This window comes from Anguilla anguilla, chromosome 12 (assembly GCF_013347855.1).
Source record: "Anguilla anguilla isolate fAngAng1 chromosome 12, fAngAng1.pri, whole genome shotgun sequence".
NCBI lineage: Eukaryota > Metazoa > Chordata > Actinopteri > Anguilliformes > Anguillidae > Anguilla > Anguilla anguilla.
The window spans coordinates 35,708,427-35,724,374 of NC_049212.1; the positions used below are offsets into that span (position 1 = coordinate 35,708,427).

Here is a 15,948-nt window from a genome sequence, read left to right on the forward strand (position 1 = left end):
TGTGTGTGTGTATGTGCGTGTAAGTGTATGAGGGGTGTGTGTGTGTGTGTGTGTGTATGGGGGTGTGTGGGTGTGTGTGTGTGTGTATGGGGGTGTGTGTGTTTGTGTGTATGTGCGTGTAAGTGTATGAGGGGTGTGTGTGTGTGTGTGTGTGTGTATGGGGGTGTGTGTGTTTGTGTGTATGTGTGTGTAAGTGTATGGGGGGGTGTGTGTGTGTATGGGGGTGCGTATGGGGGTGTGTGTTTGTGTGTATGTGCGTGTAAGTGTATGAGGGGTGTGTGTGTGTGTGTGTGTGTGTGTGTGTGTATGGGGGTGTGTGTTTGTGTGTATGTGCGTGTAAGTGTATGAGGGGTGTGTGTGTGTGTGTGTGTGTGTGTGTGTATGGGGGTGTGTGTTTGTGTGTATGTGTGTGTAAGTGTATGGGGGGGTGTGTGTGTGTGTGTGTGTGTATGTGCGTGTAAGTGTATGGGGGTGTGTGTGTTTGTGTGTATGTAAGTGTATGGGGGTGTGTGTGTGTGTGTGTGTGTGTGTGTGTGTGTATGGGGGTGTGTGTGTTTGTGTGTATGTGCGTGTAAGTGTATGAGGGGTGTGTGTGTGTGTGTGTGTGTGTGTGTGTATGGGGGTGCGTATGGGGGTGTAATCAGAAGTGAAAGCGGTAGAAAACAGGCTCGCTGTACCGCCTCTGCCTGGCGGCAACAAAGCTCTTTTTCTCCTTTTCCCATTTTCTGGGCCCTCCCTGGGAAAGCGTGTCGCATGAATGATGGGACACCCCCAGGCCCGTTTCCCCATGCGCCCCATGCGCCCCAATCTCCCCCCCCTCCCCCCCCCGCCCCCACACACACACACTTATTCCACACGGGCACAATCTCAAAAAATATCGGCGTTTATCAGGCGTTATTCTCCGCGCTGGCGCAGAAATGACCCCCAGACCGTCGGCGGCGTTTCCCTTAGACCGACACGCCTCCGCGCGCGGGGCCACGGGCCTCGGGGTCGTCTGTGCGGCTCCGCGCTGCCGTGGTTACGGGCCGCGCGTCGCTTACCGCCGCTCGTCCCGAGCCCGCCACAGAGAGAGAGAGAGAGAAAGAGAGAGAGAGAGAGGAGCGGGGAGGCGTGGCCTCACGTTAAAATACTGAAGATAACACAGCCCCCCCCCCCCCGCCACACGATGGAGGAGGTTGATTTGGATAATGAAGACAGTAGCATCTGTTACAATCCAGGGTGGTGGGAGTAGACGGGGAAGGGGGGGGGGAGGGGGGGCACGTGCCCAGCCAGCCAGCCAGCCAGCGTTCCCCCCTTTGCCAGCGTGGGTAAAGCAGGCTCCTCCATCACAGAGTGGGGCACACACACTCGAGCGATGCCCCCAGCTCGATTTCTGCTTCCTGTGAAATTGATGATTGTGTGAATGGGCCCCTTTCCAGAGATAATTAACACAGGCAGCAAGGTTAAGAGTGCCCCCGGGGGGGGAGTCTGGAGTAGGTCACGAATAAATGAGAGGGGAGGGGCGGAAAGCGCTGGAACAAAGGAAACCAGCTTTCGCGCGCGACTCACATTCCTAACGTTCACAATTAAAAACAAAACAAAAAAAAAAACTTCATAAACTTCTTATTAACCTTAATAAAAAAAAATTATAAATGTCATCTTAAAAGTGTACGGGGTCGTGGAGTCGTGGATTCATAAAATTCAACGAAAAACAGTTGCTTTAGTTTTACTCACTGAACTCAATAAACCTTTTATTAACAAGGTAAATGGTAGATCGGGTGCTACATTCATACTTATATTGTTTTTGTTGTGCAATGCATTTAAGTTTACAGGCCCCTTGAATGTAAAACGAAGCATATTGAAAGAAGAAAGGAAATGAAATTGTCACTTGAATATCAGGTGAAATACCAAGCGCAGGTCCAGATGTGTAACATTAAGAGCTTGTTATTCCAGCCATGTAAAGGGGGGGGGAGGGGACACCTGCATTTTTTGGGTGGGGGTCTTTTCTCTGGCAGGGTTATTCTGACTGAAGGAGTCCTCCGTGCTACGCGGGACTCACACCTGTGTGTACAGGTAACGAGCGCAGAGCAGGTAGGGAGAGTCCCGGGACAGGGCAGGGGCGGGGGCGGTGACGGATTGGGGCGGGAGGAAGCGCGGTCTCCAGGGACGGCAGGATGTAGGTGAGCACGCCACCACCGCGGGCCTAACAGGTAAAACACCTCCTGCACCAGTACCAGAGTCACTTTCTCTCAGTTCCAAATGTGAACTGCTGGTCTCAATTCCAGCTAGTATTAAACACTAATTCTTCTTCTGTGTTTTTCACATTTCTGTGATAGTCCAGTGTCATGATTACCAACAGCGTGGTTGACGTCAGTGTCTTGATGGCCTTGGCAGCCTGTTCAGGCAGTGCAGTTTGGTAAAGAGCTGCACAGTGATAACAGAGTTCAGTTTATCCACCCGTCTTCAAATGAGCGGTTACATCAACCAGCTACCATCTCCTCCTGTCAAACGGCCTCTGTTCAGCATGTAGCACTCTATGGTAATGCCGGTGCAGTCTGGTGGAGGTCCTCCAGCTCCACGCCCGCATCTGCGCGTTATTAAAGAGCTGCAGATCCGCTCCACCTCGGCAGGGGTGACTGGCGCACACGCCGCCGCGTACCGCCGCCGCCGCCGCCGCCATGGCGGACGGTCGCTGCGGAAACGGCACTGAGCGCGGCCTGCCCCCTACGCCGATGGCCGCGTGCTGCCTGCCACGCGTCGTCACCACAACAACACATTAGTTTCCCGGGTTTGGACCGTGGGGGTGATTATACTCATGCAGACCAACCCCCCCCTGCGCCCCGGCCCCTGCCCCCCTGCCGAGCCATCGGACCTCGCCCCCTGCCCCCCACCCACCCACCCAGGAGGGGGCTAAAAGGCCCAGATGGGGATGGGCCGGGGGGACCGATATTAGAATTGATAACCCCGTCAAGCGGGACCAGGCGCTGCTTAGCCAGGGAGAGCGGGGCTGAAGGGTCCATTCCATCACAAAGTTATTACCCGGGGGCAGACTGTTACCATTCATCACCCGCCAAAGATGAAACTCGCCGTTAGTCAAGGGAAACGAACGTCCCAGCGCTTCCCCCTCACAGATCAATACGCGCCACCGCCGCCTTCTCTTTCCCTACCCACAAATCCCCACAAACCCCCCGCCCCAAATCCCCCCCGACACCCCCCTTCCCAGCCAGCCTCCCTCGCGCCAGCAAAAAAGTAATTATACAGGAGAAACGTTGACAATCGATACCTCAGTCAGGTTAAGTTAAGGTCCGCCGGGGGGGGGCGGGGGGGCCGGGGGGGGGGGGGGGGCCCGGGAGACGCGGCGTTCTGTCAGCCGTCAGCGACGCCGCCGATGTCAACACCGTCGCCTGGTAACAAAGAGCCAGCCGTCTCCCTCCCGCCTGCTCTACATGCGCGTTAGGAAGGCCGCGCGAACCAATTAGCACCTGAGCGGAGGAGAAGAAGCACCCGAGAGGGGGGGGCGGAGGGGTGGGGGACGTGTGGAGGAGAAGCAGCACCCGAGAGGGGGGCGGAGGGGTGGGGGGGGGACGTGTGAAGAAATGCTGCATTTTCAAAAAACGTGAGAGGAGGTGTGTTTGCATCTCAGATTACAAAGGCCGGTTTTTTTTCCCTCTCAAAACGATGCAAAAACAAGCTTCCGTCGAACAGCGGTGTGACCAACTATCAGTGATTCCTTCATCGTTGGCTTAAGACAATGTGACTGGGTGAGACGGTCTGACACACACACCCAGGGCTGGTGGACAGGTGTGACTCTCTCGGGTATAAACCTTTGGTATCACACCCATACTGAGACTGACGGCTACAGAGGGAGCAGCCCCCCCACTTTACAGCACCACCAGCTCAGACTATGTATACACTGATTGGGCCAAAGGCATTTCTGGTGTGTGTGGTGAAACAAATATTTTTCTAAGATAAATTTTCTCTGTCTCTTTAGAAAGACCACAGCAATCAGACATTTTCACGTAAATTTCTTCTCAATCACCAATCGGAGCCAAAAGCCAATGTCACATGGAAGTGCAAATAGTTGCTATCACAGAGCTACTGATTTGCCTATGTATATAAATATAAAAATAATATAAATACCATACCCCCTCATTCCTCACTGAGAGGCTATGATAACTGAAAAGCTACATATATACTTGGTAATTCTCCCCAACCCATTGAAGATAAGGTTTGTTTGGAATGTTTTAAAAAAAAAAATTTTTTTTTTTTTTAATCAAAGTCATTGTTCTAGAACTCCACTGCTTTCAGTTACCAGTAGTGATCATTACATCAGCATTAGAATGTTCAGATAAGAACGATCTAATCACATATTTGTTATCATACACCTTTAACGGGTTAAACAAACAAAAACGGCACTTTGGTGGTTTTCCACCTTCATAAATTTCTCTGAACTGAATTCAAATGCCACTCCTGACACCTCCTTTATCGCGCGGCGGGGGGGCTGAACTTTATAATCCACCGGCAGAGGTCAAGGGTCAAAGGGAGAAGGGCGGTGAGGGGCGAGGAAAATCACTCCTTGGGCACGGGAAAAAAAAAGTGACATCCAATTTTCAACTTGATTTATCAGCGCGGAGCTAAAATTGATAGCATGTCATTACTGGGCGGGGGGCTGTCCGGGGGAGCCATATCAAAGCCCGCTTCGTTTTGATTTAGCGGCTGGGATCAATACGGCCCTATACTGTTTCAATTTGAGGAGTATTGATTTTGCGATGCCGGCTCAATACTGGGGACATTCATCATCGGGCCAGCGCCGAGTATGATCTTATAAACGTCCATTCCGGCTGGATTTGGTTATTCGCCGTTCGGTCGCTGGGTCGTTGGGTCGTTGGGTCGCTCGGCCGCTGGGTCGCTGGGTCGCTGGGTCGCTGGGTCGCTGGGTCGCGCGGCCGCAGAGAGGGCGGGGCTACGCGCTCCTCCGCTCGCCCCGTTTCCCGGTCGTTACGTCCAACGTAGCCGAAACGCGCGATCCCGCCTGCTGTTCTCCCCCACAGATAACCGAGCCAGAACCCATGAATTAAAGGGTGGGGGGGGTCACAGTACCCCCCCCTCCTCCACCGCGGCCCCCCAAATAACCTGCACCCCCGCTTGCTCCTGCGCGTTGAGCTCGGCACTGCTAAACCCGACCCAGTCTGTCACCTGCTGCCGAGCCTGGGCCCGTGTTTCCAAACATCTTAATTCCCTGCTCATGGATCTAAAAAGCAAAGTGAGAAATCAACACATCACAATATCAGAAGCCCTATTAAGCTTGAAATTTTTCTTTTTTTTTTTCCTTCCATAAAACACACTCGCGTTTTCTCACTTGTGTCGACAGGAGAATCAGCCAGTCTGAAAAGAGAGAAAAAAAACATACAAACACACAAATGCGCGCGCACACACACACTCACATGCACCCATACATGCACACACACAAGCTCTCACACACACACACACACACACTCACGCACATGCACACACACACACACATAAACATGCACACACACACACACACACACACACACACACACACACGTGCACACACACACACACACACACACTCACACACACACACACACACAGAGCCACACACATAACAGACAGCTCGTTTAAAAAGCTCAGGGGCTTTATATTTTACAAGAGCAGCGTAAATGGAAAAGTTAATGTAGCATTGAATAAGACTGAGCTGCTCGGCTGCAACACTGCCCTGAGCCCACCAGCATATTGCATCATTTTTCTTCTCCAGCAGGTTACCATTAAATCTGAATTTGTTGGAAGTTTTCTGCGGTATAATTTACAATTCGCCCGAGCTCAATAACCTTTTGTTTCCAATGCAAATGTACCGCCACTCAGACGGTTCCCATAAATATTTGAATAAGTAAATTTGGTGGCCCCCAAATTCGATCCCGCGCCTCTTATTTTCGCTTCTTTTTTCGCCCGAGCCGTATTTATATATCGGGTCTGTCGTTTTATGTATTCCTCCGTGGGAGAGCGTGTGACGTATGCGTCCGGATGCGAAGGCAGCGCGATAAACTGCGTTTCTTAAGCAAACCGCGATCTCAACCTTTACCGTAAACAGAGCTGGCGGGAAGGGAATGGTGGTTAACGGGGGGGGGGGGATAAGAATGGCTTTATCCTGGCGGGTGAGATATGTGCGGCGGCGGCGATGGCGGCCGTGGCGACGGTTGCCGAGCGCCCGTCTGAGGGGTTTCTAATAGGCTCGATTCTCCGGGCGTGCTTCAACACCGCCGCCGCCGTGGCGGACTGTCAGCGGCGGGGGGGGGAGTCGGGGGAATCACAGCGGGGGTTTTAGCGGTACCGCCGCGTACCGCACAGAGCCGTCTAACTTCCTGTTGTTTTCATCTCTTCGGTGAACTGAGAAAAAAAAACTCCCTGTGCGCTAAGACAGGAAAGAAAGAACATTCGAAAACATGGGGTAGGAAACTACTCTTCAAACTACTCTTTTTTCTCCCCCTGTTAATTTAATACCTTATTCAATGGCAGTGATACTGTAATTCGAGACCCCTTGAGGAAATGGTAAAATATAAAAAGGGTCAATATTTCATCAGCTGGCTGACAGGCAGATGTGTCGGCCAATAGGAACGCTACGGAACACTGAGAGTGTCTAATTCCGTGGCTCGGGCCAGGAGATGGCAGCAAGGCAAGTTTATTAGGAACAGAGGCAGGAGAGGGGTGGGGTTGCGTGGTCACTGGAGACAGGAGAGGGGCAGGGTTGTGTGGTCACTGGAGGGCCGCGCTTCGGCCATTACTGAGGACAAACACCGCGGCAGAATGACCGCAGGTGCACCTGTACCTGTAGGTCATTCCGGAATGTTCCGCACGCCTTCGCCAAAGACACAGAGTCACCAGGACAGAGAAGACTGGGGGGGAGCTCTACCCTCACAGCGACACATGCTCAATTCTGTTAATCCGGCTTCTTATCAACAACCTCTGTACAGGCATACATGCGCAGACACACACACACACACACACATGCATGCACGCACACGCACACACAGACAAAACACAACTGAGTGCAATCACACAAACATGCACAGATAGACACAAAGCCGCAAGTTCAGCGCACTACATTTCCTATGCACTTTTTTAACCTCTGACACAGCAGTTTGACTTTGATTTCTCAATTTCGGCTCACAAAGCTAGCACACAAGTACTGCCAAAATACATGCTCCGCAATACGCAATACTGTGTGAGCATCCAACCAGAACAGAGAATGACAGCAATGTTGGGGGCCACACCCCAGCACAAAGAATCTACACCTCAGCAGCCAGCTGCTCCTCAAACAGACAAAAGGGAACAGGCAGACAGAACGGAACGGACACAACATTCCGGTAATACAACACCGCGCAGCCTCACTGCCAGGTTATGATTGCATTACGTCGTCTTGTTAGCTTAGCGAGGGCGATCCGGATATCTCCCGTTCGCTGTTTCCGCACATCGTCCGTACGCATCGCTGGATTACGCACCGAAGCGTTGTCGGATGAATATTCGGTAAACCCTGAAACTTTCGGTTTTTTACGGGTTTGGCTCCTCCCGCCGTCCCACGCTGCCGCAGGCTGCGGTCGGCACGGCCAAGGTTTGCGTCAGGAGCAGCGGGAGGATTGAGCAGCTTAGCGTTAGCGGCGCGGCTGACAGCGTGCGCGAGGAGCGACGGCGCTGTTCTGATGTCGCACGTCTGAGGGGGCAGAAGCAGCACTGCGGGATTTCATTTTTATTACAGCACACGCGAGCCGAAGCCGCACCCCGCTTAACGTGTCACTGTTCCTCTCTTAAAACGAGAAGCACAAGCATGTGCCCATTGCTCCCGCTGCGTGTGAGTGTGTGTTTGGGCAGAGGTTTGCCCTTTTGTGCACATGAGCGTGTGTGTGTGTGTGTGTGTGTGTGTGAGCGTGGCTACACATGTGTGCGTGAGTGTGTGTGTGTGTGTGTGTGTGAGGGTTGCTGTGCACGTGTGTGTGTGTGCACGTCTGTGTGTGTGTGTGTGCGTGTGAGGGTTGCTGTGCACGTGTGTGTGTGTGTGTGTGTGTGTGTGCGTGTGCGTTTGTGCATGTATGTGTGTGTGAGACGTTCACACAGCAGAGGGAGATGAAGAGGACAGACACAGTAAACACACAGCGGTCAGCAGGTTTCCTGCTCTGAGGAATACCAGCAGCAGATAACACCACACCAGTGTGCTCACTGTCACCAGCCCAAGAGGCAGAGCGCTGTCTGTCCCCCAGCACAAATCAGGATCCTCATAAACATTAAATGCATCTGCAACGTGACTTGTATAAACACCTCTCTTCTTCTGTCATTGGGGATTGTTTGTTTGTTACACAAATATGTACATAAAAATTTAAGACAAAATATCATTAATACAGAAGAAAACTGAATTATAAATGTGCTGCAGGTATGCAGTGTTGGTGTTGAACACGGAATGATAATCCCGCTCATAAACAGATGTTGGAATTTCACATTAAAATCAAATTCAGTTTTCATATTTATTGAATGCCAGAGTGCTCTGCCCTGCTGGGAGTACAATGTCAAAAAAAATATCACAAATATAAGTGCCATCGATGATGATAATCATGATATTAACGGTTTGCTTTTGAGTGTTTTTATGATCCCAAACAAATCGTGTAGAACCCGCACTTACCATGCATACTATTGCAGAGCCTTGAAAAAATCTGTCAATACGAAAGTAGGTATTGTTCTTTTTCCATTGCTGTGCCAGTTTTGTAAGTCGAATAATAATTCCAAATTCAAATTAAATCCTACGGCGCCAGACATATTTAAAAAGCCGTTTGAGTCTGGAGAGACGAGGATAAGAACACCCACCGGAGTTACAAATCAAATATGATGGTGGCAGTATAAATTTTATAAAGAAATATACCGTTGGAAATGGAGGACTAAGCTACACTTTTCAGCTTTAGCGGTTATAAACACATTTAGTTTTTGAGTGGAGAGAAAGCAGCGTGAGCTAAACAGCGCCCAGGCGTTTCCATAACGACAGCCAGGCGCCAAGGTGTGTCGGAGAGCGAGTCGCAATGTGACCCAAAAGCAGACCCAAAAACACACACGCACCCCACCCCCCTCAGCGTCTGCCCATAAGAGCCTGGCAATCTGCGGTCTCCAGAGATCTCCTCTGTACATAATACACATATTCAGCCCTAGGGAGAGACAGTGTAAAAACGATGGCCCTCTTCCCGTTCCCTGGAGCGTACTGTGAGAGGTGGAGAGGATCCTGGGTACTTCAGCCCCAAACTGAACCCCCTGAAGCAGGGCTTGCGCCCGTCCCATACCCTTACCTCTGTGAGAGGGTGCCCCAGGCCCCGTGCTTATTGGTCAGGATGTTGAGGATCTTCTGCTTGAGCTGGTTGGCGGTCACATGGTCTCTGTGCTTGGCGGCGCTGATCAGGTGATCGCACATCTTCTCCTCCTCCTTCCTGTCCGCGGCGTACTGGGCGCAGTTCGACTGATGGAGGGAGGGAGAGTGGGAGAGAGAGAGAGAGAGAGAAACAGAGAGACAGACAGAAAGAGAGACAGAGAGAGAGGGGGGAGAGGCAGAGAGACAGAGGGAGAGTCAATGAATGTTCAAAAACAGATTGTGACAGCCAAATATTTTAGTTCATGTTGCCAATGGCAACAAGATCAACAGACACCATTTTTGCTCTCATCCAAGAGTGGTACAAATTTGCCTGAATGTACAAGATTAATTTGAGTCTCCTGCCATTTCAAATTTTCCAGCAGATACATTACAATTAAAAAGAAAAAAGGTCCACATTTCACATCCAATTTGAATAAAAGATAAAAATAAACAAGAAAGAGTGTGTCATAAAGTATTACATGTGAAATTATCCATCAGCAACTGTAACAGCTTGATTTCATATAGTATACAACAGACATGCTCAAAATGACACAGAAAAACCGATTTATAACATCCCACTATTGCAGATTAGATTAAACATGAAGGTACTCATGACCTCTTGCTGAGGGCAAACACTGTTTCCTTGTCTGGTACTTCAAAGCACCGAAAACAGCAAAAGAAGTCCACCAAGGACTGTTTGTGTGTGTGTGTGTGCGTGTGTGTGTGCGTGCGTGTGTGTGCATGTGTGCATGTGTGTGTGCATTATGCATGTGCATGTATGCGTGTGTGTGTGTGTGTGTATGTGCGTGTGTATGTATGCGCGTGTGTGTGTGCGTGTGTGTGTGCGTGCGTGTGTGTGCATGTGTGCATGTGTGTGTGCATTATGCATGTGCATGTATGCGTGTGTGTGTGTGTGTGTATGTGCGTGTGTATGTATGCGCGTGTGTGTGCATGTATGCACGTGTGTGCACGTGGTGTGTGTGTGTGTGTGTGTGTGTGTGTGTGAATAGTGCTGCCAAGGTTAATGGAGTCAATCCATTTTAGAAAACTGTGTCAGGGGATGCATTGCAAAACAAGCATTTAAAACCTGGGCACAATTATCATTAATTTCACTTCAAACACAAAAGGAGCAAACCGTCAGCTGCTGTACAGCCCTGCCCCCCAGCCCCCCATCCCCCCACCCCCACCCCTTCTCCCCTCCAATTAAGCACCTTCCGATAAATATAAATGAGCACATATATTAGTGGCACATAACTGCGGAATATATTTATTAATGCAACAGCGGGGCAGGCTACAGTACGGGTGCTAATGAACGTCTCGGAGGGAGCGGCTGTACGTCTGGTATTTAAAGAACACGCACGCGATGTGATGTGCAGAGATAATTTACGAAAAAGAGAGCGCGGGATAAGAGCGAGCGAACTTAATTGCCTTTGAGTTTTTGTCATTTTAAACGATCTCTGAAGGAGTGAGTGAGCGCCTCTGAGCCAAAGCCGGGCTGAGGACAATGCTTCCTGGCACATCTTACTTTATCGCTCTCACTAAAATAAGATTGTCTTACTCTACTCTGCCCGGGGGGGAAAATTTTATTTCTCTCTTTTTTTTTTTTGTGTGTGTGTGTACGCGTGTGTGTATGCCTGTGTGTGTGCGCGTGTGTGTGCGAGTGCGCTAATATTCAAAATCTAATTTGCTAACAGAAGCTGAAAGTTAATTGAATTTCCTGCTTTATATTTGAATTCTGTCACATGTTATACCTCAGCGTATTTCTCAAATGGCGGATAACTCAATCTCGGCTTGTCATCTCACGTGAGCGTCTGACGCGCTGACAAATACCAAACGTCATTTATCACCTAAAAGGATATGAGGCTTCACCCTGACAGGGGCTTAATTGTAAAAACGTCTTATCTGCCTCCGCGATCTTCAATCTCGCGAGCGGGTAATAAAGTGGCGGGGGGGGTGGGGGGAAGAGGGGTGCGGGGTGCGGGGTGCGGGCAGGCGGGGCCTCGGCGGGCCGCGGTGGGACGGGAGCGGGTACAGGCGCGTCGTCCCGGTTACGCGCCTGTGACAGGTCCCTGTCTTCACCGCCCCGGCAGGTTTATCTAACGGGTCAAGGATCCTCGGCAGCAGTATATCAAGAGCGTGCCACAGAGGGGGCTGCTTCCCTCTGATAAGAGCCCCATCACTTCTCCTGACTGTCTGCGTGACACCACGAGCGTGTGTGTGTGTGTGTGCGTGTGTGTGTGTGTGTATGTGTACATGTGTGTGTGTACGCGTGTGTGTGTGTGTGCACGTGTGTATGTACGTGTGTGTGTGTGTATGAGAGAGTGTGTGCGTGTGTGTGTGCGTGCGTGTGTATGTTTGTTTGTGCGTGTGTGCGTGCGTGTAAGTGTACGTGTGTGTGTGTGTGTGTGTGTGTGTGTGTGTGTACGTGTGTGTGTGTGCGCGTGAGTGTGTACATGATTTGTGCGTGTGTGTATGTGTGTATGCACACACGGGTGTGTGTGTGCGTGTGAGAGTGAGTGCGTACATGTTTTGTGTGTGTGGGTGCGTGCGCCATGTGTCCATGTTTGCACACAGAGTTGTAAATGCGTGTGGTAAAGCTATGTTGGAAGAATGGCATTTGGAGTGTTAAAGACCAGGCCTGACAAATGCTGGATACTCTCCTCCAGACAGCGCCAAGATTGGCCGAGTGGCCTGGCATAATCGTGGAACATATTTGTGTTCTCGTGTTCACACGTGTGCTTGCGTGTTTGGCATGTGCAAGCGGCTCTGTAAGACTGCGTCCGCTTTCGTGTCTGTGTGTAAATGAGAGCACCCTGAGAGTGTGTGCTTTTGAGAGACTGCGTGTGTGTGTGTGTGTGAGTGTGTGTATGTGTATGTGTGTGTGTGTGCTTTTGAGAGACCGGGTGCGTGTGCATGTGTGCATGTGTGTGTGTGTGTGTGTGTGTGTGCGCTTCTTTGCATTTGTCGCTTGCCGTTTGGTACTGTTTCCACAGTAACCGTCGTTACTGGGCACCACGAAGCCATTTTGCAGTTCACAAAATGAACCTCCAGCACCAGCCCTGTTATGGCTGTCAACAGCGATCGACCAAACAGCCCACTGTCCTTGGATTCTTTTTTAAAACCATGGTCAGGGTTGTCAGAGGATCCGCCATCATTTAAAAATTAAACCAGACCGGACGGCGCCCTCACCGGGAGCACGACGGCTCGAAAGTCACCTTCGTCTCAGCAGCAGCCATTATTATTCATCTTTTTAAAAACTCCGTGAGCCTTTCCTCCGTCTCTCTCCGCTCCTCTCCAGTTTTATTCGCACCTTAATCCAGGCTGGCGCAGCGGGGGGCCGAGCCGTTAGCCGCCGCCGCGGGCTAACGGGCGGAGGAGCGTTCTCTCTCCGCTGCCTGTGACTAAAGCGCGCCGACAGGAGGAGCTCCGGCGGCGGCTCCCGCTGACTGGCAGCCGCCCGACGTTCGTCTGATCTCCCCCGCAAACCGTGGCGGCTTAAGCTCGTAAAACCTCTCTCCTCGTCCTCCTCCTCCTCCGCGTTATTTTCATACCGCGCGCGACATCAATACGTTTGACGTTCACCTGGCATAATAAATTGAACGTAATAAGTTGGCATAATAAGCTTTATATCCGCACGTCGCTAACCGTGCCCGTGTTTCCTGTTAACCTTTCAATGCTGCTCACTTGTGTTTTTAAAAAAAATAAAAATAATTGATAAATATTAAAAAGTTGGGATGGGGGATTTAATACCATCTCGTGGGGCTGGCCATTATTTAAAAGAAACTGGCTGTAGACGTGTTAGAGGACAAAAGCCTTAAACCCCACGAGAGGGAAATTGCTCTATTACCAGCGTATCATTTCACGCGCTGTTATTAAATCTCCTTATTGTGGGGCTCATAAGCGGGTCATTAATCCCCTATTGAAGACACAAGGGCAGGATTACAGTGGAGCTACTGACAGCCGGCATTTCGGCAGGATTCCCCCATAATTCCCCCCCGCTCATTCCCACCCCAGGTCCCGTTCCCGGGTGAGGGGGAACGTTTAGGAGCTGGCTGAGAGACGGACGCGACTGTAACGCTCCGATCGCGGGTTCAACACCAGCATCCCAATGGGAAATCCTGGAATGCCGTGGATTCCGGAAATTTTCGTTTCTTTCCTTTCCGGAAACAGAGGGTTTTTTGGGTTTGGCTTTTTCAGTGATCCATACAATAACAAAAACATAGTGCTTTCCTCCTCCAAAAAAAACATTTAAACAAAATAAATAAATCACAAGAGTAGCAAGAAGGGGATCCATGTCACACAGAGAGGAGTGTAATACATGCTAATAAAACCCATATGTCAGGGTCCAGGTTAGGGTTACAGAGGACTTGTGGATGATGCAATCGTTTCTACCGAGGCTCTTCCAGGCTCCGCCTCCACTGATCCCGCCCCCTATGACCCTGCCATGGCGACCATGGTGACCACGCAGGCCAGTGCAGTGTGGTTGAGGGGGCTGGATCTGGACTGAAGAACACGGGGGTGGGAACAGGGCGGGGGGGGGGGGGGCTCTGGGGGCGGTATGTTCCCCCTAAGCGCTGACAGGGGGCGGGCCTACCTCAAACTCGGCGTGTTTGTGGACGTCCTCGGCGCGCTGTCTGTTGAGGATGAACTCCGCCTCGTTGGCCACGCGCACGATGTGGTCCTTCATGGCGTGACACAGCAGCCTGGGACAGCGAGGGGTGGGGGGGGGGAGAGAAGAGAGGCGCTCAGACACCACCAGCCACCAGGGGGCGCTGCTCCTCTGTGAGCACACCCAGAGCCACACCCTCCCTTGACAGAAGTACGGCAGCGTGTGACAGAGCGGTTGAGCAGCTGAGATGCTGCCTGCTGCGATCCAAACTAATTGGAGCCTAAAATGCTTAAATTCACTCAGCGGAAAACAGAACTACAGAGACTGGAGACAGGTGTCACGCTTCCAAAACAAGCACAGCAGAGCTTCCACACCCTCTAAAGTACACACACATCTCTCCACTGGGGAAAAACAAACAACGATTAATTCCAGTTTACTGGGATTTTTTTTGTACATATATGTGTAAGTGTGTGTGTCGGTATGTTTGTATGTGTGTATGTGTGTGTGTGTGTGTGTGTAATGTGCATGTTTGTGTGTGTTTGTATGTGTGTGTATGTGTGTGTGTGTGTGTAATGTGAATGTTTGTGTGTATGTGCATGTGTGAGTGTTTGTATGTGTGTGTATGTGTGTGCGCATGTGTCTGCGTTTGTATGTGTGAGAGCGTGTGCGCTCTTCACCTTTATTATTACTTTATTTGCAGCGTGCCTGTGTGTGTTCAGATTATATTGACAGGTGTCCCAGTTCCCTCGCAGCCAGGCCATCAGTCTTAATCCCACAGCACTAAGCAGGGAGAAAGAGCACAGCTCCGAGCTGCAGCTGTGAGAGTCTCTCCAGCTCAGCCTGCTCCTCATACTAACGCAGGAGCTCCACGCTCAGCTTTGAAGATGAAGACGGCAGGCAGCGCCGACCGAATTCTGAGACAAGTCTGGCGACACCTTTGAAAAAAATTACACCAGGCAACAGGAACCAGGAGCCGCACGTAAGTGGCAATCACTGAAGCGCTTCGGCTCGAATGCGAATCTCAAACCGAAAACAGAGACGAACGAAAAAGAATAAATAAAATAAAATAAAATAAGGCGTCGCGCAGAAAGAGAGCGACTAACGGAGACGGCTTTTCACGCTCGCGCTAACGGACGCGCCCGCCCCTCGCGCGCGGCGTAGCGGACGCGCGGGGGGGAACAGGCTCGTAATTAACGTCGTTTGTCTGCGTTACGTCGAACGGACGCGCAGAGCGGTGACGGGTCTCTCTCTCTCTCTCTCCGTCCGCAATTAAGCCGCAAAACGAACGCAGAGAGGGCCGTGGGGGGGGGGGGGTGGGGGGGGAAACACGCCACAGATACGCAGCGTCTGACTGGCCCGGTCGGACGGGCTACAGCTCCCCCCGGCCACTCCCATCTTGACAAACCCGGATCCACCCCCCCCCCCCCCTCTACCCCCAACCCCCAACCCCCAACCCCAAACCCCCCTCCCCTGATGTTTAAATTTCAACTTCAAATAATTGAACGCATGGAGGCCATTGTGCAGAGATTATGTGCCATTTTACACGCCATTAAGCCTGCTTTGTTTTAATTACAGTGGGGCTTTGTTCCTCGCTGGTGTGTGATCCAGAGTCTAATTTCCACCCCTCCCTCCCTCCCGTCCGTCCTAGAGAGAGCGTTTCATCCACAGACACATTCATCAACTGTTTATGTCTCCTTAAGTGTTGACAAGCACTGAATTGCATTTTGAGTCCTGGGGAAAAAAACACAATAGAAAATCACTCTTTCTTTTTTCTTTCTTTCTCTCTCCCTCCTCCTCCCCCTTTCGCTGTGCGGCCTGAAACTGGGGTAACAAGACCAGGTTCGAAGGACCAGGGATGGACTGCACTGTCAGGTAAGGTCAATTTAGGGAAAAGTTAACAATGTGCATTGTCCATTAAGACCTAAGGGAGAGTGTGGGTGGGTGGGGGAGAGAGACAGAG

At 51.1% G+C, this 15,948-nt stretch overlaps 1 protein-coding gene across 1 annotated transcript in view; it reads right to left on the reverse strand.

Annotated features, from left to right (window-relative positions):
* nbeab (neurobeachin b) overlaps window positions 1–15,948 on the reverse strand; it is a 203,999-nt gene that overhangs the window by 134,221 nt on the left and 53,830 nt on the right. The window contains exons 23-24 of the mRNA XM_035383683.1: window positions 13,974–14,082; window positions 9,321–9,487 (exon numbers count right to left, since the gene is read on the reverse strand). Of these exons, the coding sequence (XP_035239574.1) occupies window positions 9,321–9,487; window positions 13,974–14,082 (276 nt within the window). The remainder of the gene's footprint in view (window positions 1–9,320; window positions 9,488–13,973; window positions 14,083–15,948) is intronic.